We start from the raw sequence: 23728 nt of genomic DNA on the forward strand, positions 1-23728 counted from the left end.
GATAGATAGAACTGTATCTGCATTTTATATATTAAAATGTTAGCAGATATAGGCATAGAAACTAAATGTGAAGTTGAATGCATTGTATAAGCTAGTAATAAGTTATGGAAAGGAAGAGATGTCTTTAAAAAGTCTGGAGATTGAATGTATTGGCAGCCATTCTCAAAACGGTAATTCTTTTAGACAAAATGGCAGGAAGTAGCTAAGCCTCTTTATAAATAATTATATTAAGATGAATAATACTTACCAACAGTGTTGGTGGATAGACAGAATTTTGCACCAGTATAAACAAAATTGCTTTATTCTCCTTTTGAATGTATTTTCAGTTATGTAAGAAATATAACATTTTTTAAATATACATTTTAAGTACAAATGTGAATATAAAGAAAGTAAAAATAAAAAACAATAAATGCAAAATTTGGGGGAAAAAACAAAATAGAATAGTCTCAAAATACATGCAGCAACTTTCCATTTTCTAGCCTATTCTTAGCATTTATGTTATTTTCCTTAATAAAAATAATTATTGGAAATTAAACATCTTGTTTGTGAATTCTCCAAACCTATCTTTGTATTTTATATTTCTTCTACTAAAGTTTAGATTACTAAAAATAATTTTTAGAAAAATTAAAGGCAGTCCTTGTGCTTTTCCTTTAGTAGATATTAGGTATTTGTGGTCACAGCATACTTCAATTTAGAAAACTGAACTGAACTACTAAATGGTAAATGGGAGTAATTTACACTGTTTTAGCCAAACATTTAGCTTGTATGTGCATATGTTCTAAACATACTGGAAAACATAAAAACTTATAAGATGCAGAGTATAAAGTTGACTAGGATCTGAAATGTATCAATAGCAATAGCACTTAAGACTTATATACCGCTTCATAGTGCTTTACAGCCCTCTCTAAGCCGTTTACAGTCAGCATATTGCCTCCAACTATTTTATTTTTATTATTATTATTATTATTTATTAGATTTTTATACCGCCCTTCTCCCAAAGGACTCAGGGCGGTTCACAGCCAATATAAAACATTGACAATTTACAACTAAAACAGAAATTAAAAAACTTATTATATAATTGGCAAAAAATTTAAAACCCCTAAAAACCCCTAAAATTTATATTAAATATAAATTAAAATTCAATCCCTATTAAAATATTAAAATTTTAAAATTTAAGCCAGTCCCGCGCGAATAAACAAATATGTCTTCAGCTCGCGGCGAAAGGTCCGGAGGTCAGGCAATTGACGCAAGCTAGGGGGAAGTTCGTTCCAGAGGGTAGGAGCCCCCACAGAGAAGGACCTTCCCCTGGGGGCCGCCAGCCGACATTGCTTGGCGGACGGCACCCTGAGAAGTCCCTCTCTGTGTGAGCGTACGGGTCGGTGGGAGGCGTGGGGTAGCAGTAGGCGGTCCCGTAAGTACCCTGGCCCTAAGCCATGGAGCGCTTTAAAGATAGTAACCAAAACCTTATTTTACCCACCTTGCAGGGATTGAAGGCTGAGTCAACAGCCTGGTGAGATTTGAACTGCCAAATTGCAGGCAGTCAGCAGTCAGCAGAAGTAGCCTGCAGTACTGCACTCTAACCACTGTGCCACTGCGGTTCATGTAGAAAGATAATAAACATGATAGTACAAACTTGTGATAGAACTGCGGCAAAGTTACACTGGCAAAGTAAAGCAGGTAGCTGTGCAAGCTCAGTTGCTCCAGCTTCAGATCATCATTGTTCTAAGACACTATGGCAGACTCAGTCTAAGTAGGGCTAAGTGCCCAGCTGGACTTACATCTTACATTATTAAAGAGAATTTAGTTAATGATTTGTAGCAAGCTTTCTAAGAATGCATTAACCATATTCAGTCATATTAAAAAATCTGCATATAAAATAAATTGTGGTTTGTGCATTCATTGCTATTGAAAATGGTATCTCCAGCCAAAGATGTAATTAAAAGGAACACTTTGTTCAAATGTGATGTTTGTAATTTATTCATCTTGAGATGTAATAAAAAGCATCAGCAGCTTTTGTATTCTTCTACAATGATGGTGAGAGAGTTATAAAATTTGTTTCAAACTAAACCCCATATTCATAAACCTCTCAAAAGTTTGCACTGTAGATGTAAATGTTTAACAACTTGGATTTGGACAGTACCTGGGTATTACTAAAACTTCTCTATCCACTGTTTTAATATTTTAAATGGTCATTTTTTTCATCACCTATGAACATTTATTTTCTGGAGAAGTTACCAAACTTTTGTTCACTAAAATTTCAATTTATATCCTAATGGAATTATTACTTGGTGCTATTTTCTATGCAACAATTATCACAAGATTTATAATTTCACACAATCTGATCTAATTCTTGAAATGGTTATGATAAGGTAAAGTTGCCTTTTAATTGTCTGTAGATTCAAAGAATGCTTATGAAAAATCTTACTGGCAATATTTCCACTGATAGTAACATTCAAAAGAATATTCCAGGAAATCAAAATAATTATGTGTCCTGATAGTCTTTGTAACTATCATCTCTGTAATTCCCCCCCACTCACCCATCCCAAAAAATTAAAAATGTTACGGAAAAGGCAAAAAAAAAAGGGAGATACTATCCATTCTGGCCAACTAGAAATAGCAGGGCTTTCGAAATGGCACCATCTACCACCTCACTACTCCTTCCCAGTTAGGATTGTTGTATAGCCTTTGTTTCCTTAACAATTAAGTATTAGACCTTGTGTTTTTGTAGAAAAGCATTTCTACTTTCTAGGATATCAAATCGTACAGGACAGCAAATTTCTTTTAAGGAACTTTTTTGTTTTCAGGTATTTTACAGTTCAGATTTAGCACTTAAAGAGCTGTCGTTTGTTTTCCCATCATAACTTGAAGGTAATCTTGCAACTCTTTTGGGGCAAAACAAACCACACAAAGCCTCTTGAAACTTTTCAGCGACAAAAAAATACATGACAGGATCTAGGGCACCATTTAAGCTGGTGAGGCATGAAGTAATGCGATTGCCAAGTGCCAGGATCCTCTGCATTGCACAAGAAGTCTTCACACCATCATAATTGAGGATATAAATGTAGCGGTTGACATGATAGGGCACAAAGCAGACCAAGAAGATTGTAAGAACCATGATTATCATTTTGATGGCTTTTTCCTTCAGATGATTTTCAATGCGGTGCCCCTTCTTCAGGCTTCGTATGATCAGTAAATAGCAGGTTACTGTAGTAAAAAATGGAAAAGTGAATGCGACAGCCAGGGAGACAAGAGCGTGGCGTGATGCTTTCTCCCTGTAGAGTTGGAGGCAGACGGTGGTATTATTCATCTCAACTGTTTGCACACTGATCAAAAGAGGTGCCATGGCCACGGCAACTATAACCCACAGGAAGGCACAGGTCAAATGAGCATAGAGTGACCTGCGGAGTTTGAGGGACTTCACAGGATGCACGATAGCTAAGAAGCGATCTATACTGATGCACATGAGGAAGTAGATGCTCGCATACATGTTTAGGTAGAAAAGAAACCCTGTGAGTCGGCAAGGGAGCTCTCCAAATGGCCAGTGATTGCCTGAAAAGTGGTAGACCAACCGAGTTGGTAAGATGAGCACAAAAAACAGATCTGCTACAGCAAGATGCATCAGGAAAACGTTGGCAGGGGTATCTGATTTTTGGTCCCGAATGAAGAGCCAGAGTGCCAAAACATTGCCCAAAAAGGCTAGGATGAAATTGAGAAGGTAGAAAATAGCAAAAAGGATGTTTTCCATGTGACTCTCTTTGCCACATTGCTCTGAATTTGAAATGTTAAATAACAGGCCTGAAGAGTCTGGTTGGCTGTTCATTCCTCACAACTGGTCTTCAATGAGAGCCTGAAATATCAAATAAATAAACCTGGATGAAAATATTACAATACCAAGAAATCTATATTTTATTATTTATTATATGAACTAGTAAAACTTGCTGGGTTTTTTCTTGCTATTGGATGTTGATTAGGTGTTGTCTGATAACCCCTCCCCAGACTTTTGAAAAACCCACCTCCAAATAATCGGGAGATCTTCTAGAATTAGATGCATAAACAAACACATTATATATGGGCACAAGAATTGTGGCCATTCTTTTTATAAACTATGCATGAAAATTAGGTACAATTCTAGGAGAGAATGTTCTATTTTAAAATTTTTTGTTAGCCATATTTCAATTAATTGCCCTACTTGTCATAGGTACACAAGCCTAATTATCCCCATACATAATATGCAATATTATGTTTTTATGCATATATGTATATATGTATATAAATACCTTCACTTGAAGTTCCACAGAAGCGGTATATACTGTGCATTGCATGCACCATTTGTTTGATTCAAAGTGCTTTGTAGACACATCTTTGTAAATAAAAGTGATATAAATACCGGAAAAGCTTCTGGTCCTATGGTTAATCTCATTCAAATCTTTAGACATAATGAAAAGCATAGAAATCATATAAATGGAAAACTCAGTATTATTTGGCTCTAACTCTAATATTACTTGGAACTTAAAATACTTTATACTAATTGCAAATGTTAATTTTGCAACTAGACCACAGTGTTCCAGATATTTCAAAAAAGATAAAATAATTTCCTCTACAGCAAAAAAATAGGATTACTTTATGTCTTAATGAAGCTTGAACAAACATTCCCAAGTTTCCCAGCAGATTGTCTTTTGTTTGTATTCAATTCTCTAGTTTCTTAAGGGAATCATAGCTAATTGTCTTAAAAATACATTAGAAATCACAGCTATTCTATTTTCTTAGAACAGCAACGGTTTTCATTTTTCATTCTTCCAAAGTGAATGATACTTCATAATACTCTTATGAGTATTATGAAAATTAAAAAATAAACTTGTATCAATTTGTTGTAACTCGGGTAATTCATTTATAAATGTAATATTTAATTAGCAATCTTCTGTTATGGATACATCTAGTAATATTAAATAGAACACCCAACTGTGTTCTTATCATTATAGACAGCACCTTTTGAACAGTAATAACAGAAACTGTTTGTTTGGAAACACCAATGCAAGTTAGGAGATGCTGTATTTTCTAGGCTAATAAATGTTGCCCACTCTGATACCAAAGCTCTTACCTCTTGCAGTTTGCTTGCAGTCCGATCGAGTTGTGATGAAAACTTTTGAGCTCTTTATAACACCAGCAAATTTAGGAAAAAGAACACCGCTGTGAAAAGTTCCATCAGGGGTTGACTGTAGGACGTTCAGTGAAAAGGGAGCTGCACTATATAGAGTTCTGCTAGGTGTGATATTCCTTTATCATCTTGCTCACAGAAGAGGAGGGGAGATAACATGCCTGTTGTGAATGAAACTTTTAATTCCAGCTAAGCTGTTGGGGGAGGGAGTTGCTAATTGTTACTGTATTTATGAATATTCCAATGTTTTCCCTGCTCATTAAAGCCTCTCTCTTTGGACCTCTGCCTTTTACACTGTGCCTTTGGAGTCCTCTGGCTGCCTTAGAGGTCTTGGAGAGTATTGCAGAAGGGGAGGGGAAATCTAGTGCTACAGACACAACAGGACATTTCAGAAAGGGATAATTCCATAATGGTGGGAATGTGGGTGAGAAGGACGGCTACCATAGTAACGGCTTTGTGATTCTAAGACCTCCCTTTGCTTTGCACTGGACAAGGATCTATAGGATAGTAGACAGGGGCTTCCAAATGAGCTGGGCTGCTAATGGTTTATCAGTGGAAAGGGTTGAAGGCCCCTTATTCAGTAAAATGGGAGGGCATTCTTCTTAGGACACTTGCAGTAGGGTCTCTATGTCTTGCCCTGTATAATTAGACTTCATTCCACAGAGAGGAATAAAATTGATGCCTTTATCCTGAGAGCAATGCAGCTGCATACTCCCATTTATAAAGGGACGCTGTCTGCTTTCTTTCTGTGAACTGTAGCTCTTGTCTTAGTATCTTCAGCTTTGGGGAGGAAGAGCAGAGAAGACTTGTGAAGCAAGTGTGCTAATAACATTCCTTTCCACTTATGTGGACTGAGCTTTCTATTGGGGACTTGTGAAAAACACAAGATCCACAGTGGCCTCATGGAACTGAGATTTATTATTAGCTCCTTTCTATTGATAAGACCTAGAGGCCAAATGACCTTGCTCGGGTCTTTCAAGAAGCCTGGGAGACTGTGTAGCATTAATTTGAGTTGCTTGGCTCTTTTCTAATTGGTATTTGCATAGTTGTATCAATCAGTAGCTTTCCATGTTATCTGTGCATTCAGTCCCGTAAATGAACAAAATGGAGCATGTTCTATATAGGGAAAACTGAAAACTGAAATGGAAATGCATTTGTGTGTACTTGTATGTTTGAAATTTCGTGACTTTTTTAAAACCATCAGTAGATGCACAAAAAGAAGAAAATAATACTGTAATACTGAAGAAAATAATACTGTCATTTATCTAAACTAGTTCAGTGTTAATGTAATTCATGCAATCACAAGCTCCAAACATGGTTTATGAGTTAATGTTCTTATTAAGATTCAGAAGCTCTGAAGTCTAACAAGCAATTTGTTTGTAAATTACTGTTATTTGAATGATATCTCTCAACATTTCTCTTTCCAACTGCACTTTAGACATCTCTGTCGGCCTTGCCACAATCGTGAGAAAGCCAAAGGCTTGGGCAAATATATTTGCCAGAAATGTCACTTGATAATTGATGAACAGCCTCTTATGTTCAGGAACGACTCCTACCATCCAGATCATTTCAGCTGCACCCACTGTGGGTATGTTAGCCATGTGCTAAGTAGCTATAAATCTCCTTTTACAAGTAAATTATTGAATTGAATTTCCTCTGAACATGAAGCTAGATATAAAGTGTCTAAAGTACAAACTTAATTAGATAAACATTTACAATAGAAAACCTTTCTGAGGTTTAATGGACAATGGCATAGTATTTCTGATTATTTCTGATTTCTAAAATACAAGTCACAAACCAAAATCTACTATTAAAAGGGGTTCTTCCAAAGTATGTGTAAGAATGAATAATGAGGCAAAGGAAGTCTAAGGAGTATATTTATATTTAAGAACTTTTCCTCTTTTCATGGTTGGCAAGAAGTCAGGTAAGAGCATGTTTTAGATTATGTAGTGACTATTATATAATTACTATCTGTGACAAATAGTCTCTCTCAGACTCTGTCCCAAAGTCTTAATTACTAATGTTGTGTATAGGAAGGAATTGACCGCTGATGCCAGGGAGCTGAAAGGAGAGCTCTACTGCCTGCCATGCCATGATAAGATGGGCATTCCAATCTGTGGGGCTTGTCGGCGGCCTATTGAGGGTCGAGTGGTCAATGCTCTAGGAAAACAATGGCACGTTGAGGTGAGAGCTTTCCCAATCTGCTGCTGGCTGGAAATCAATATTGCCCTTCCCTTTTGATACAATATGTTTTCCTGATTTAATAAACAGATATTGCCACTGTTCTTCGTACATAATGAAATCAACCTTTATTTTGCATTTAGCTAAATTTGTAGCCTGTCTTGTCCCAAATATATAAATAACAAAAATGCATAAAACAATAATAGATGAAACTGTTTTATGCCTTAAAATATAAATTTACTAACTAATGTATTAAGTCAGGAAAATTGTGTCCCTCCAAGTGGTGTTGAATTACAGTCCCAATTTCTGGAAATTGTTCCCAGCATGATCCACGATTAAGGATAGGAGGAGGAGGAATTCAGAAACATCTGAAAGACCACAATTATTATTATTTTTTAAAATCCTCTTACTAAAATCTTATAATAAAAACTGTGAATAGTTTCCAATATTTCAAGATAGGATGGCTATGAGTGAATTTCTCTTTGTCTTTTGAAATGTAAGTACTGTACAGCAAGTACAAATAAGTACAAATGTTAATCTCAATAGGACAATCAGGGAAAAAATTAACTCATCTTTGTAAATTATATCAAGATATTTCATAGCTTTATAGAATATCAGATTAAAATGTAATTGAAAGGCAACTGGGATCCATAAAAATGTTGGAACATACATACAATGTGATTTAGTCATTGATACTACATTAGAAGATGTGGTTCAAGTCTGTAAGTTACTGGTTGCATTGACTTTCATATGCTGTTTTAAATGATATAATTCAAATTTTATGGTAAGTACATATTTGATGAATATATCCAAGTTCTTTTTAATATTTTAAGATAATGTTATGAATATTCTGTTTTGATATGTTTGATATTGTGAAAATCTTTATGAGAATCTAGCGTAGAAATATTACTAAATTTAAAAAAATGTCTAAAGAAAAGACAGTATTCCCAGTTTATAACCAACAATGCTGTGGTAACAATGACTCAAAAGGTGCAATTGTGAACATGTTTAGAAACACTAGAATTCAAGTCCAGCACAAATAATGAGTGTCATTGATAATGTTTGTTGCACATGAAATTTGACATCCCGCCTCTAATCCTGTGAAATGAAGGTAACATAGGATTCTGGAGTGAAACACAACATACTGTATTGCAGAGTTTGATTCTGGAATATCTAATTCCCATTTCTTCTTGGCTATTTGGTATAATTTAGAAGTCAGCATGCAGTGGCATAAAAATGAAATATCTTCAGACGTGGTACTTTCTTAAGACCATTGTTTCTATCTCAGCATTATTTGAACATCCCCTTGAAGCAGGGGATGTACAAAACAATGAAATAACATGAGCTTGATATCTCTGGTTTAGCTTTTTCCCCCATACAAAACTCCTTGGACATATCATTTGTTACGCTTGACATAATAACTCCTTTGACAAAGACTCTTTGATGTAACATGTCCTTTTCACTTTATAGCACTTTGTTTGTGCCAAATGTGAGAAGCCATTCCTGGGACACCGGCATTATGAGAAAAAGGGTCTGGCTTACTGTGAGACTCATTACAATCAGGTAAAGTCTACTGTCCTTTATAAGATAACTTTGTTTCTCTTTCTCTTTTTTTCTTTTTCTTTTCTTTTCTTTTTTTGACAGGGGAAAGAAGGTATAATGTTTTCCTGTAAGATACAAATTTTGAATGGGAGAATTTAAAAAAAAAAAATATTTAAAAATATAATAGACATACTAATCTTAATAAGTATTTAACATCTAGGAATACTTTACACTTGGGACAGAAATGCAAATCAAATTGCCTCTAGGTTGGTTAACCATAAATAGCCATTCATAAGTATGAAGCAGAGTGAAGGGCAGGAAAAAGAGAAGTCAGTGCCAAGAGTTTCCTAGGTGGAATTTACTGGAAGAAAACATCATGTCTTGCAGTGGGAAATAAGGCATAATTTATTGTTTGTTGCAAACTAGACTACTGAAAGAAATAGATTATTTTTCACTGTGCTTTGCTTCCTTATAAAGAAACAAAAAGGTGATTTAAAAACAACACAGGTTTCCACAGCTTTCTCAAAGGAAATTGATCAGTAGCACTGCTCTGCTACAAGAGAATCTGCAGTTTGGGGAAATTCTCTAAGAATCTCTCATTGCTCTATGGAGCATCCCTGCGCTGGGAGACTAGGATCTCAAAGAGGTTTGCTGTCTTTTTTAAAAGGGCACATCGAGTTCTCTTTCCTCTCATTTCACATTGTGCAAATTCTTCAGAAGTACATTTCAGAGTAGGGGTTGGAGTTGAGGTAAATTTTGTGTTGTTACCTCTTCATCAATTTTTCATTGCCTGGAGCATATAACAGGCTTTTTACTGCACATCAGATCTGCTGTCCTTTCTTTCCTCTGTGATTGATTTTAGTGGGGCAAATAAATGTTAGAAGTATTTAGTGTTTGGGAAGGTCAACCTAAAGATATTTTAAATATTTGACTAAATTAAAAATATAGCCTGTCACACTGATTTTCCAGTTATTATCAAGCACTTATCACCAATTGAAGGAGCCTTCCCATGTGGCCCAAGGGCCCCTTAACTATAGAATGTATCATTGCTTAGGTTAATCTAAGGTACTCTCAAAGATCCTCTAAAAGAGATAAACCATATAACAAGTTAGATCTGAGTTTTTCCAAAGCAACAAGTACAATACTAATTAATTTTTAGGTATACACTGGGAAAAAATAATCTGAAAGTTATGAAGGAAAATCCTTCAAGCATGTAAATAAACTCTCCTTTCTTCATCAGGGCCTCATCTTATCTGTTATGGCTAGATAAAATCAGAGCAACAGCTTTCAACTTCAAAAAAATACAGTTCAGTTAAAGCAAAGATTTTGCTCTGATTCTGTACTTTAAAACTATAAAATACAAGTTTTTTAGGAATTAAAGCTTGATTCTTGTCAGTTCTGAAAGAAAAGATGTGAAGGGAGTAAAATTCAGAGCAATAACTGAGATCACGCTTCTAGGGGCATCAATGAATAAACTGTAAAGGCTGAAACATTCCTTCCTTTCAATGAAAATTATTGCTTTTGTTCTTTTTTTATGCAGCTCTTTGGAGACGTCTGCTACAACTGCAGCCATGTGATTGAGGGGGATGGTAAGCTGGAGGCTCTCAATACACCCGTTGCAGCTCTGCATGCACAATTTTCAATGATTCTTTTCAAATCTGTCTACTGAATTTGGAACAATGCTACAGTGTGATAACATCCTATTCTTTACTATTTCTCACTAGTGGTATCTGCTCTCAACAAAGCTTGGTGTGTAAACTGCTTTTCCTGTTCTACCTGCAACATCAAGCTCACCTTGAAGTAAGTGGACAGCAAAGACTATCCCAGAAGGGATTTTCATAAGAAAGGGATTGAAACAAAATAGTAATGTCTTTATATGTGGTCCCAGCACACCTGAAATACAGTGTCGGGGGCTGGTATAATAGAACTGAGCATCTCAAATGCTTAGTGGGCTTAAATAATTTCTCCAAGTATGGGATACTTTAGCTTGGAACAGAAGCTAATAGAGTAAAGTCTATACAGTCATTTATGCCATGAAGAAAGTGAAGAGGAAGACGTTTTATCACCGTCCCTTTCTCAAAACGTTAGGACCAGGGATCACCCAGTGAAGTTGCCTGAAAGGAGATTTAGAACAGGCAAAGGAAAGCTATTCTTTATACAACTACTCTGTTGTGGAATGTATTACTCTAGACCTGGTGATGGCTACTAACTTAATGGACTTTTAAAAGTAATGGATAAATCCAGAGAGGACCTGCCTATCAACGGCTTTCAGTATTCAGTTGTACCTCTGATTTGAAATCAGCCTCCCACAAAGACTAGTTGCAGGAATAATAGCAGAAACGGGTATGTTTTCATCTCTCCTTGCAGTCATCTAGAGATCTGGTTAACCAAAACTCTGACCCAGCAGACTTATTCTTGTGGGTCCAAAGGAGCAACTACAAAGATTGCCATAATAACATGACTGAAATAATTGGCTGATACCTTTGGTTATCTGTCAAGGACACAAGGGGAAAAACATGATTAATTAGAAAAACTCATGTAAGGAGGCTTACCTCAATAAGGCCAAAATAGCAGTCAATGAAATTTTTCTTTTAAATTTATAAGAATCACAGTATTAGGTTCATCGTTCATAACGAAGGGTTCCTCTACTACTACTGAGAGTTCATTCATACTGAGAGTAGTAGAGAGTACTACTACTGAGAATCAATGGGCCACAGGAGAAACATAAGAATTATAACATAATAACAGAATTGGAAGTGATCTTGGAGGTCTTCTAGTCCAACCCCCTGCTCAAGCAGGAAACCCTATACCATTTCAGACAAATGGTGTCTTAAAAACTTCCAGTATTGGAGCACCACAACTTCTGGAGGCAAGTCATTCCACTGATTAATTATTCTGTCAGGAAATTTCTCCTTAGTTTTAGGTTGGTTCTCTCCTTCATTAGTTTCCATCAATTGCTTCTTGTGCTAACTTCAGGTGCTGGAGAATAGGACGGCCCTCTTCTCTTAGTTGCAGCCCCTTAAATATTGAAACACTAGTCCTTCTTTTCATTATACTAGACATATTCCTACAACTGTTTTTCATTTGTTCTAGCCTCCAGCCCCCTAATCATTACAAAAATTATTAAGTACACAATAAAATTAAAGTATCTAACAGTATTGCAGACACCAATAGTATTTTATGCTTTGATAGTCATTTAAGTATTCTATTTTAAACCATAGGTTGAATGAGGCATTTATTTGTATGTAGATTTATTACCAGGACTTTGGAGAAATTTTCCCATTAATAGTAACAATAGGGAAAATATACCTCACATCTTCCCTATTTACGTAGTTTTCAAGTCCAAAATGGCTTTTCTGAGCAGAATTTAATGGTAATGTATTTCTTTCAAAGGAATAAGTTTGTGGAATTTGATATGAAGCCAGTGTGCAAGAAATGCTATGAGAAATTCCCTTTGGAGCTGAAGAAAAGGCTGAAGAAGTTGTCTGAGCTGACCTCCAAGAAAACGCAACCCAAAGCTCTGGATTTGAATTCTGCTTAAACAGGTCTCTGCCTCCTTCACACTGCACTCTTCTTCCCCAGTGGCAATCACCCAAGAATGGTTAAAGGGCCCAAGACACACAGAACCTCACCAGTTGCATTTTGTAATCTGAATGTTTTCTGCGCAGAGTCTGGCCTTTGGGGAAAAACAACTGTGGAGATATATGAAGATGCACTATTTTCCTTTTGTTATAAATGTGTTTTTTCATCTTTCAGTATTAAAAGCCAGATTTATACTATATATGTCACAGTGTTCCATAAAATGTTAAAGTAAGGGGTAGAAGTGGGAAATAGGTTTCATTGTACCCTTTGTGAACATTATCTTAAAATGGTAAGGGACTAATAATTAAGTAGTGAGCTAACAATTTCAATTAAGCCATTATGACAATATGATAAATTCCACTGGTTTTATTAGATGGCTGTCCATATCACTGTAATGGTGACGCTTAATATTTCTGCTGCTGAAACAGATACTAATGCTTAAGCTAAACTTCCTGCCTACTATACATTTTCTCACACTGTAAACTAGAAACAGCAGAAAATAAGACCTGAATGGACCAAAATAATTTAGCTAGAAACCTCTACTTTTTGAGATATGTCGTCACAGGCAAATATAGCTAAAACAGATAATTTGGTGGGGGGGAGGTGAGGGAGGAGTTCTCAGAATTTTAAACTGTTTCTTCCTGCTTAATAATGGCATCAATGATTATTCTGTTAGCAACAAGGTTTTCTGAACATCGTTTGGTGTAATCCATTATGCTATACTTTACAATTTATCTTCATTTTATTATGATTCTGCTAATGCCATTCCAAATACCTATACTGTATGATATAGCAATACTTTGTCCCCTAATACTTTGGGTTTTCCATTTTGAACCTAAATAGTGTGTTCTTGTACTTGGGTTCCTGTGATCAGAATATGAAATGGAGCAGAAAGATTAGTGTAGAGTAAGATGCTTACTTGACAATCATTGATTTCTCTTCAGTAATCATAGTAAATATGTATATTATCTCCTACTTGGTTTATTATTAGCAATTGTGTTTGGCACAAGAAAGGTCATTTTTTTTATCTGAAATCATACTTTTCAGTGTAATGGAAAAGGAAAAAATGCACAAGGAATAGCATAATTTTTATAATTAAGAGCAGAAAGCACATTCTCATTGAATGAATCACTTTCATCAAGACCAGGATTATCAAATGAAGGCCCGCAGTCCGCATCCGACCTGCGAGGTGCTTAAATCTGGCCCATAGGGCCAGCTTGAAAATATCAAAGGACTGGCCTGTGGCCCATTTTCAGCCTTCATGGTCTCTAGCTGCACTCTAGCGGCCGAAAATGGGCCGCATGGAGGCCCCATGAGGCCTGTTTTTGACCTCCATGGCCTCCAGCAGCACTCTGCCAGCCTAAAATGGGCGCACGGCCCGTTTGTAGCTGGCAAAGTGATGCAGGGAGACTGGATTGGACTGGATTACAATTATGTGGCCTCAGGTAAGTGCCTGATCTGGATAGAAAACAAGCAACATCCTATGTTAATACTAGAGTTTAATGCCAGATTTTACATTCCATTTAATCTAAACCAACTATCTTTAATTGACAGCGATTTCTATTTACTATCCTGGAAATTTACTTCTGCTCTTAGATCTTGTATTATCATGTTATTCATGCTATTGTATTTTTGTTATTGAATAATAAAAATACAATAGTATAAATAGCTTTTCTGTTTGGAAAAGCAATTTACTATTAAACCATGGGATATAAATTTAGAAATAAAAAGTTTAATGGAGTATGAAGAATAATTAATAAATGTTTGCCAGTAATATCTGGTAGAAGAGATAGGAAAATGGTTATAGTAAAGGACTGTGGAAAGAAAGAAGAGAAAAGAAAAAAATGCATCTTGAGTCTGTGTCAAACCCCCACCATGGCCATACCTGCCCCCGGCCACCACCCCCAGCCCTCTGAGGTCAAACACAATCCTGATGCGGCCCTCAGTGAAATTGAGTTTGACACCCCTGATCAAGAACTTCCCATGTGATCTAGTAAGATACTTGAACTCAGATGTCTGTGAAATGCCATATCCATTTAAGCAAAGTAAACAAAGCATTATGTTTATGCTGATTGTCAGCTTGTTATAATGTTGGAACAATCCTTGCAACATCCTAGAGAGGTATATAAATACTATGTTCCATTTTTGTTACAGCAGCAAAACTGACTGATTACATTGCTAAAGAATAGTGCACAGGCATAAACCAAAAGTCAAAACACAGAACACCTTGGCACTTAGGTAGTTTATGTAGTTTATATAAATGATATAAATGATAAATCAATTTATTGTAGTGAAGTTTTCCTTGGAGGTCATGTTAGATAAACACTCTTAACCTCTTACTAAAATACCTTTAATCACCATAAAATAGACCAGAAGACTGAAGTTGAGTGGGTTTTTTTCACCTTGGTGGTGCTATCACAGCTTTCAGCTATTCATATCGCCATCATAACCAGAAGCAAGTCAAAAGACCCTGTTGCATTATCCTACCCTGAAGACATGAATTATACCTATAGAGCCTGATTCTTACAAATACTTACTCAGTAACATACACACAGATATAAACAGGTAGGTGCCATAATGGGACATGTTTCCAGCTCATGTAATACAAATAGTTCTCAACTTGCAAGCACAATTAAGTCTGGATTGTAACTCATTGTAGTCTAAGCAAGGCACCTATGTGATCACCTCCCTCAACAATTGTAATGCAAGCTCTTTCTGTTACAGTCAATAAGCGACTGCGGGGTGGCCTCAGGGTGTGGAGGCCCTTTGCCCATCAGCACATGGAAATCTGCTACTGGCTGGGAGATAACAGCTAGCTAGGACCACCACATTGCAGCCTGTCCAAGAGCCCCATTTTCATAGTCATTCCCGAAGGATTCTTCTGCAAATTGTGCAACTTAGAGAAGGGGTCTAAGTTGCGCATAGTAAGAACAATAGCATTTGCTAGCATTTTCTCCTCTGGAGAGGAAAATGCTAGTGAAGCTGGAATTCTGAAAGGCTCCGAGACTCAGTATTCTGAAACTTTCAGACTATTAGCAAAGCTGACTTTCTGAAAGGCTTTGAGCCTGAACGTTTGCTAGTACCGTATTTTTGCCAGATTTGAGTTCCATTCTTCCAGGCCGTGGGAGGAAAAGTCCCTCTGTGCACTGGAAGAATGGACCTCAAATCCTCCCATCTGCAACCTTTCTTGCTGGCTTTCTCCACTGACTTTCTGAGGAAGCAGGCAAAGAAGATTGCAAATGCCGATCACATGATCACAGGGCACTTGGCAACTGGTCATGAAAGTAAACAGATTGCTAAGTGTGCAAAATGCAGTCATGTGACAAGGGTGAAAGTGGTGCAATTTTTTTTTTACAAGTGCTTGTAAAGCATTTTACAGGCTCCAGAACATCTTCCATTGCCACTGTGACTGAATGGTTATTAAACAAATAGTCATAAGTCAAAGACTATCTGTGATAGCTTCTTCACTGATCTTAAACATTTAAACATAACCAATACATGACAGATTTTGCGGTTAAATGCAATCAAACAGGTTCATATTATATTATTCAATATCTTGAATGTAGATGCACTATACTTGCTTGCACTATATTGTTGAAGTAAAATATTTTTTTCATATTTTATGTGCACTTCCTTCATCTAAATTTATAAATGATTCCTGAAGTTAGCAAATAACTCTAATACTGAATGCACAGTTATTAACCACTGTAACGTACTAATTATCCTGTGGTACTGTTGGCATTGCTAAATATTTTGCAAGAAATAATCTTCAGTTAAAAGAAATTGCAGGCATTCTGCAGGCATATAAAATATTGTGACTAGCAGCACAACTTTATATATAATATATAGTATTCAAAAGTAAGTCTCTTAAACATAACCTCAACTATTTAGACAACTCTTTAGCATGGTAAACCACTTCAATTTGTGAGATTTGATGGAGTGTTTTCATTTGACATACTAATTATCTTTCAATGTACAGATATAAAATGTTTTACAAAATGTGCACTCATTTTATAATAGTTTTACTCTGTATTTTTCTCTAACAAAAAGGTAATTCCTGCTGGGTTAAAATATTGTAATTACTTTCTATAGTTAGAATAATAAGCACAGCTATGTATCCTTTAAAGATAACATTAAAACCTGTTTTACAAGTCACATTCACATCATTGTATTGTTTTTATCTGTATTAGGTTTCTGTCTGTTTAATAGAAATCATTGTCACAGGGATGTTTCAAATGAACTTCAGTCTAATGCATAACTTTCTTCATAGATAATACTCAAGTATTATGCAAAATATTTTCCTTTCCAGTAAAATATGCTTTCATTCAGTTAAGGCTGATTATATTATGGTTGGTCACGGAATCAGCCAGATGTTTAGACTGGATTTTTATCTACCTAACAAGTCCTTCCCAAGGACAAGGAATAGCCAGTTGTTGTTTGATGATGTTAAAGGTACAGTCGCAGGATGTGAATTGTTCCAAGTAAAGTTACCTTCTACAATGCACTGATGTTCTCAATTTTGGCTTTATATGCATTCGTTCTTAAGGGTTGGACCTGGGCAACCAGAATTAACACCTCTATCTCTTTCTTCAATGTTCCTGCTTTTAGCCATTGCCAGGACATGTTACTTGCTTTCCCTGCTCCTTTTTTGTATACTGACCATATAATACTTTGCCATGCCATGTCTTTTTTCTGTTCTTCATTTGGTCTTTCCTGTTGGCCCATTTGGTCTCTCGGGTATTGAATAAACTAATGCATCTTCTTCACTGGCCTTTAAATATCATTTTTTTTCCAACTGTCTGATATATCGGGGTACTTACAATATTCCACATTGATATGTACTTCTTGTTGAATAAAGTCTATCAACATCCCTGCGTGGATGAAGGGCATAATTCATTATCATTATGTTTTTGGTCTTCCTATCTGGGCTTTTAGTTCTGCTTGAATCCAGTGCACTATTCCAGCTGTGTATCTAATGACTGGCATTGCTCAAGTGTTAATTGCCTTGACAGCATTTTCTCCACTGAGGAAAACTTTAAGCTCTTCTTTACTCTCATGATGTATTTAGTTCCAATCTTCTTGACTTCAGCATATATGAGGCATACATCTTGAAGTATGGTATTTGTAGTGATCTTCTTCATCCAGACTCTTGATATTATTTCCATAGGGCAAATTGATTTCTTTTCAATTTGCCATTTTATCCACAACCTCTGATTAGGACATAAAAAGTACATCCATTCACTTTTAAGTAACAGTTTGTCCTCCATTTTACTACCTAATATATAATATATTGATGGAACTGCTACAGCTATTTATTTATTTAATTTCTATCTGCCACAGATATCCTTTGATCTAGTCAGAATCATTAAGGAGTTTGATAAAACCAGATTATTCAGGAATTTATTGATTTATATTTGGCTTAGTTTCATATTTTTCTGGAAGAAATGAAACTGCATTTATTCTGCATTTGTGTTTTAAAATGGAGAAAATATTTTGATCATACACTTAACATAAAACAAATATGCAAAATATAGTTGCAACATAAAACTGAATTTACATTCGAATTCAAAAATTCTGCAGGATAGGCCTTGTCACCTTGATCTTTCTAATTTCACAGCAACCAGTATCAGCAACAGACATACCTCATAAATTATATTTATGCATTTCATTTTTTTTAAAAAAATAAGTACTTTGAAAAGTATGGAATTTCATTTACACAGAAATATTAATAATCTATCATACATAGGTGTAGGACAACTTGCGGCCAGCTTGGCGCGGCCAACTCACTGCAGCCAGCTTGCCATCATCAAGTCACCTCTGTCAACTCACCGCTGCCAAGTTGCCTCAGGACAACTCCACATAGCCAACTCGCTGGGGGACAACTTCCTGTAGGCAGCCAGAAGGACAGATGGGCGAACAAGCAGGTAAGCAGAGTGCAGAGCGGCAGAAGCCAGAGGCTTCCCATTTTCATATATCCTGGCATGCTGCTGCCACTGTTGCCAAGCTCTGGGCCAAAGAGGCCGGAGACAGCAGTGGTGATGGGTGTGTGTGAAAATGGGACGTCCCTGGCCACCACTGCCTCCCCACTGCTGCTGCTGCCATCCTCAACGTCTTTGGCCCAGAGATAGTGACAGCAGCGGCAGGTTTGTGTATGAAAATGGGAACCACCTGACAGCTACTGCTGCTCTGCGTTCAACTGCTTGCTCACCCACTCGGCTCTCTCTCCATCTGTCCCAGAAAGTTGTCCCCTATTGAGTTGGCCATTTGGAGTTGTCTGGTAACTTGGCAGTGAGTTGGTAGAGGCGACTCGGTGGTGAATTGAAGGCAGTGAATTGGCAGCACTGAGCTGGCCGCGGCAAGTTGTCCCATTCCAGTCACAGATACACATATGACCATTAAGTGTAGAACAGTATACCTTCCTCTAGGACAGTGGTAGTCAACCTGGTCCCTACTGCCCACCGTTCCAGTTTTCATGGTGGGCGGTAAGGATTTTGTCCGATACTGAAGCACTTTCCTTTTTTTAATTTAATTGACTTATTTATTTATTTATTTATTCGATTTGTATACCGCCCTTCTCCCGAAGGACTCAAAATGTTAAAAATTTTCATAGCATTATTTAAAAACATTTTCATTAGATTTTCATAAAATTCCCCGTGACAATTTAAATTTCTGAAAATATACTATTTGTATCGCCCGCGCATAAGTTTAGTTCATGTTACGTAAGTGAAACTAAATGGCGCTATAGTGCAACCGCAAACAAAAGAGCCTCGTCCCAGAATAGCTCGCGCATCTCCCCCCACACCACCCAGCTGTAACACAAGCAGAGCTGGTGCCCCCCCCCCCCAAACCCAATCCACAATACGTGAGAGGCATGCATAGACGATGATACACGGCGCATTACTGTGGAACTGGTGAACGGTTAGAAAATGTTACTACTAACAGAGGTACAAAAGTGGGTGGTAGGTATAAAAAGGTTGACTACCCCTGCTCTAGGATGACAACAGAGTATGTGACTACTTTGGCAAAATAACCATTAACATGCTGGCTGCCATCAATTGCTAAAAATACTTCAGGAACCAGATACAAATACACTGATTTTCATAAATGTCTGATTTCAGTGTCTCCTCTTACATACAAAGCATTGTAGTATCAACCATGGTTATTAAGTTCCTTGTTCTGATACAAAACTATTCCAAGAAAACAATTTTCAGCCAAAAGAATTGGTGGCAAAGGGAAAGAAGAACAAAGGTTGTGTTTGGTGGGATCTACAGCTTTGTCAGAAATGATCTGACAAAGCATAATTTTAGGTATGTTTACATAGGGTGAAGTTCCACTGTGGAAGGTTGTCCAATAGTATACAAATCATAGAAAGCAAGCAAAAAAATAAAATAGTATTAAAAATATATAAATGCAATTCTCTCAAACAATAAATATTACATAAATTTACAGAATTAATTAAGCAGATGTCAGTTTTCATTTATAATAACATACGCAAGCATATTCCAGAAACAGGAAAGGAAGGGAGCAATATTGAATCCAATGGCCAGAAGGCATATATGACATAGAAGCTTGTTTTATGAAGTTCCAACAATCCTCCATAAATGAAATCTTAAGCTCATGATCATGCTGTTTTCTTTCAATATAATATAACTGGAAGCAAACATCTTTTTGTACTGTACTTCTGATGGCTAGAATACAGTAAAAATGTTATCAATATTTCTAAGGAAAGAGGCTATAATTATTAAAAAGATAATAATCTGGAACAAAATCTTGATATTCTGATAGTACAACTTGTAGTACGATTAAGCTGCAGTCAGCATAAGCTGACACTTATTTCTGGTATAGCAGCACTTGTATGGTTTTCTTTGGTCAAAAAAAAAAAAAAAGCAAAGTAACCAAGTCCCATTTCTTTCAATCTGGCACAACCTTTGCATGATGATAGCTGCATCTTCAGACAGGGATATTGGGCTTTTTCTGCTTGTTTACAATGTTCATTAGCAAATGAACATATGATGTCAACAAGTCATCCATTTTGTAACCCTTGGAAAAAAGCAAAACAATATTTATAAAGATAAACAACATCCACATACCATTCAAAAGAGACCATCAAAAGCCAAAAAAGAAACAAAAAGACCCAAACACCTCCTCACCAGCAATCAACACCCAGATGAGCAGATTAATACCAAGATTAACTTTAGGCCAACAGCCAAAGAGGCAAAAAACAGCCCAATCAAGCAGCCACCAAGATCACTCCAACCAACATTGACAGGAAAAACCCACTATTATCCAGAAAGAGAGCAAACCTCACTCCCTACTAGCACTGAGGTTACCTAGTTTGGTAATGAAACATCTGCAAGCTCAAAGAACCCCAAGGATACCACAGTTCAACCAGAGCTACAAATATTCTATCAGTAAAGCAATATTAAACCATGCCTTGGATAGAGTTACACGTATTCTTTAATAGTTGAAAGGGCATCTTTTCCTATCGATCTATGCAAGCATAGTGCTGATAGTCCTACTTAAAGTATGATCTTTGCACAAGCCAGATTTACTGTAGTAGTCATCTGTTCCTCACAGAGTCCTAAAACCAAGAGGGATTTTCTAAATTTCTAAAACCAAGAGGGATTTATTCTTATGACACTCTGGTCCAAGAATAACATTTTTCAGATAACAATTTAGGGAAAAAAGGAGAAGTTGTTTTTTTCAGAATTTTGTCTACAATGTAGAATAAGGACTATTTTCCAGGTCTGAAATCAAATAAACTGATAATTATTGATGATTACTTTCCAAAGATATTGTGGAATCCATTGTGGAAAGTCAAACTCCCCCAATCATTGATTATTTCACAAAAAGGAACCAAACTAATTCCCAAACAGACACATCAACAGGAAGGAGGCAAGATCTGGTTCAATGCCTTCCTAAGTATAGCTTCTACTTCTTTATAATGATTCACAAATATACTAGCACATTTGTCAGCTTCAGAACTCACATGAAACGCTACCCAGAAGCAACATCAAAAACTGTTTATAGGAATGTAATGAATCAAAACAGTTTTTTTTCTAGGAAGTATAGTAATAGACTCCCTGAAGTCTATTTTGTGATGAGCAATTTGTAGATATCTAAATTGTTCCTTCATGAAATACCATTTAGGAAATATAGAAATCATGCAGGCTGACAATGTTTTGCTGGTTGGAAATCAGGCATCGTTCTTTCCTCTTTTTTAGCAACCAAGGGGCTATACAGATAGTCTTCGACTTATAACCACAATTGGGTTCAAAATTTCTGTTACTAAGACAGTTGTTAAGTGAGTTTTGCCCCACTTTATGACCGTTCCTTTCATAGCTGTTAAGTGAATTGCTGCATTTGTTAAGTTAGTAACGAAGTCATTAAGTAAATCTGGCTTCTGCATTGACTTTGCTTATCAGAAGATCACAAAAGGGAACCACATGATCCCAGGACACTGCAACCGTCATAAGTACATGGCAGTTGCCAAGTGACCATGGGGACGCTGCAATGGTCATAAGTGTGAAAAACAGTCAAAAGTCACTTTTTTCAGTACTGTTGTAACTTTGAATAGTCACTAAATGAATTGTTGCAAGTTGAGGACTACCTGTAGCTGGTCGGTTGTAATGCAATAAAACGTTGCTTGGTCAGGCCAAACCTCCTAAATTTCTTGAGGATTGGGGAAGAGAAAACTTACTTAAAGCTTTCATTTTTTCTTTCCTTTTATACAGAAAATTAGTAGAAATGTTTTTCATAGTTTGGTGAGATACCACCAGATTTTAGAGCTGAACAATAAAAAAGGACTAAGTCTTGTACTCTTTATTTTCATTAAAGAGAAAGAAAAAACTTTCAATAAGTCATTATCCAATTGTTTTCTCCTCCCTCTTTTAATACACGATCTTTAGCAAACCTGAAAATTTCTGTTTTTCTTACCAGAAATGTCTCACAAAGAATTCGATTTCCTCGTACCAGGTTCCCTATTGTCATGTGAAAATATGTGCTACCACTGCTCCAGTTAGAAATTTTATTGAAGGGATAAAGAGCTAAGATCTCCTGTGGGAAAACATAAATGATACATGTAAGATGGATAAAATGAAAAGGTCACTATTTTTTAAAAAAGGGACTTGTGGCTATTTGGGGGACATCAGAACAGATACTTTTAAGAAGCAGTACTTTCATGGTGTTTTCATTTCCACATTATCCTGCAAATGTTTTTTAATTTAAAATGGATTATTTTTAGGAACAGCTGTCCCTAGATCAAATTCTTCTAATCATTGGTTGATTTTCCTCTATTGTCATTATTACAATTCAGCTTGGAGGTTCCCTTTCTGAAAGCCATCTCATGACTAACTTCATTTAGTAATATGTTTCTCCTTCCTAGTTTCACCAGACCTAAGTATAAAAATCTGTTCTGATTGATTTTATTTTTCTGTGAAAGAAGGCATTCTGGAGAGACAATGTGAGCAGTAAAGAAAGTGATTCAGGCTTCAAAAATTGTTTTATCCAATATATATTCTCAAAATAACAGCAGAACTGATGCGTTCACAGCCATGGTCAAACAGTTATTTACTTGTAAAATGTTTAAAGGTAACGGTAAAGGTTCCCCTCGCATATATGTGCTAGTGCTAGTCGTTCCTGACTCTAGGGGATGGTGCTCATCTCCATTTCAAAGCCTACGAGCAAGCGCTGTCCAAAGACATCTCTGTGGTCATATGGCTGGCTTGATTAAACGGCAAAGATGCATGGAACTCTGTTTACCATCCCATCAATTGTGGTCCCTATTTTTCTACTTGTATTTTTTACATGCTTTCGAACTGCTAGATTGGCAGAAGCTGGGACAAGTAACAGGAGCTTACCCCATTTCACGGCACTAGGGATTTGAACCACTGAACTGCCGACATTTCGATTGACAAGCTCAGCGTCTTAGCCACTGAGCCACCGTGTCCCTCTTGTTTATAATTTTTTTAAAATTTATAAAATAAATAAATAAATACAATAAATGTTTAGGCTGCCTCAATTTCTCACAATTCATAACCTAAGAAATGCATTTAATTAATTCTACCATAAATCAATTGTGTGAACCTTTTCTAGATTATAATTAAGCCAATTTTTTAAAAAAATCTCTTACCTTAGTCTTTGAATGTATTATGGAAATCCCTTGCTTGTTGATAGCAATCAATACTATGTCAGGGAAACTTGGCTCTGATGTTTGCTAGTAAAATAGAAGAAGGCAGAATGGGGTTCCCAGGGCTGTTATTTCATATC

General features: G+C 36.4%; 3 protein-coding genes across 8 annotated transcripts in view; 1 reads left to right on the plus strand and 2 right to left on the minus strand.

The window, feature by feature from the left end:
* LIMS2 (LIM zinc finger domain containing 2) overlaps nt 1-16621 on the plus strand; it is a 34418-nt gene extending 17797 nt beyond the window's left edge. For all 4 annotated transcript variants that reach the window (XM_058187979.1, XM_058187980.1, XM_058187981.1 and 1 more), the window contains 6 exons: nt 6594-6743; nt 7189-7339; nt 8807-8899; nt 10419-10467; nt 10603-10678; nt 12272-16621. In XM_058187979.1, coding sequence (XP_058043962.1) covers nt 6594-6743; nt 7189-7339; nt 8807-8899; nt 10419-10467; nt 10603-10678; nt 12272-12419 — 667 coding nt within the window. In that variant the 3' untranslated portion in view covers nt 12420-16621. The remainder of the gene's footprint in view (nt 1-6593; nt 6744-7188; nt 7340-8806; nt 8900-10418; nt 10468-10602; nt 10679-12271) is intronic.
* GPR17 (G protein-coupled receptor 17) lies at nt 3-6582 on the minus strand. 3 transcript variants are annotated; one of them, XR_009155699.1, is made up of 2 exons: nt 2714-6582; nt 3-2683 (listed from the first exon to the last, which is right to left on the minus strand). XR_009155699.1 is itself a non-coding variant. In XM_058187985.1 (2 exons), the coding sequence occupies exon 2, from the start codon at nt 3818-3820 to the stop codon at nt 2810-2812; it is 1011 nt and encodes a 336-aa protein (XP_058043968.1). In that variant the 5' UTR covers nt 3821-3847; nt 5099-6582; the 3' UTR covers nt 3-2809. The 3 variants fall into 3 exon arrangements, 2 of the variants coding, with proteins under 2 accessions (XP_058043968.1, XP_058043967.1); XM_058187985.1 differs by having other exon boundaries at nt 3-3847; nt 5099-6582; XM_058187984.1 differs by having other exon boundaries at nt 3-3847; nt 4278-6582.
* Nucleotides 16622-16756: 135 nt separating the features above from the next.
* MYO7B (myosin VIIB) overlaps nt 16757-23728 on the minus strand; it is a 91691-nt gene continuing 84719 nt past the window's right edge. Inside the window, exons 46-48 of the mRNA XM_058187988.1 lie at nt 23592-23675; nt 22397-22516; nt 16757-20500 (exon numbers count right to left, since the gene is read on the minus strand). Coding sequence (XP_058043971.1) covers nt 20411-20500; nt 22397-22516; nt 23592-23675 — 294 coding nt within the window. The 3' untranslated portion in view covers nt 16757-20410. The remainder of the gene's footprint in view (nt 20501-22396; nt 22517-23591; nt 23676-23728) is intronic.

This window comes from Ahaetulla prasina, chromosome 6, assembly GCF_028640845.1.
Source record: "Ahaetulla prasina isolate Xishuangbanna chromosome 6, ASM2864084v1, whole genome shotgun sequence".
NCBI lineage: Eukaryota > Metazoa > Chordata > Lepidosauria > Squamata > Colubridae > Ahaetulla > Ahaetulla prasina.

Bases quoted from the DNA above. Each gene is read 5' to 3' on its own strand.
- GPR17 (XM_058187985.1), bottom strand. From the start codon at position 3,820: ATGAACAGCCAACCAGACTCTTCAGGCCTGTTATTTAACATTTCAAAT.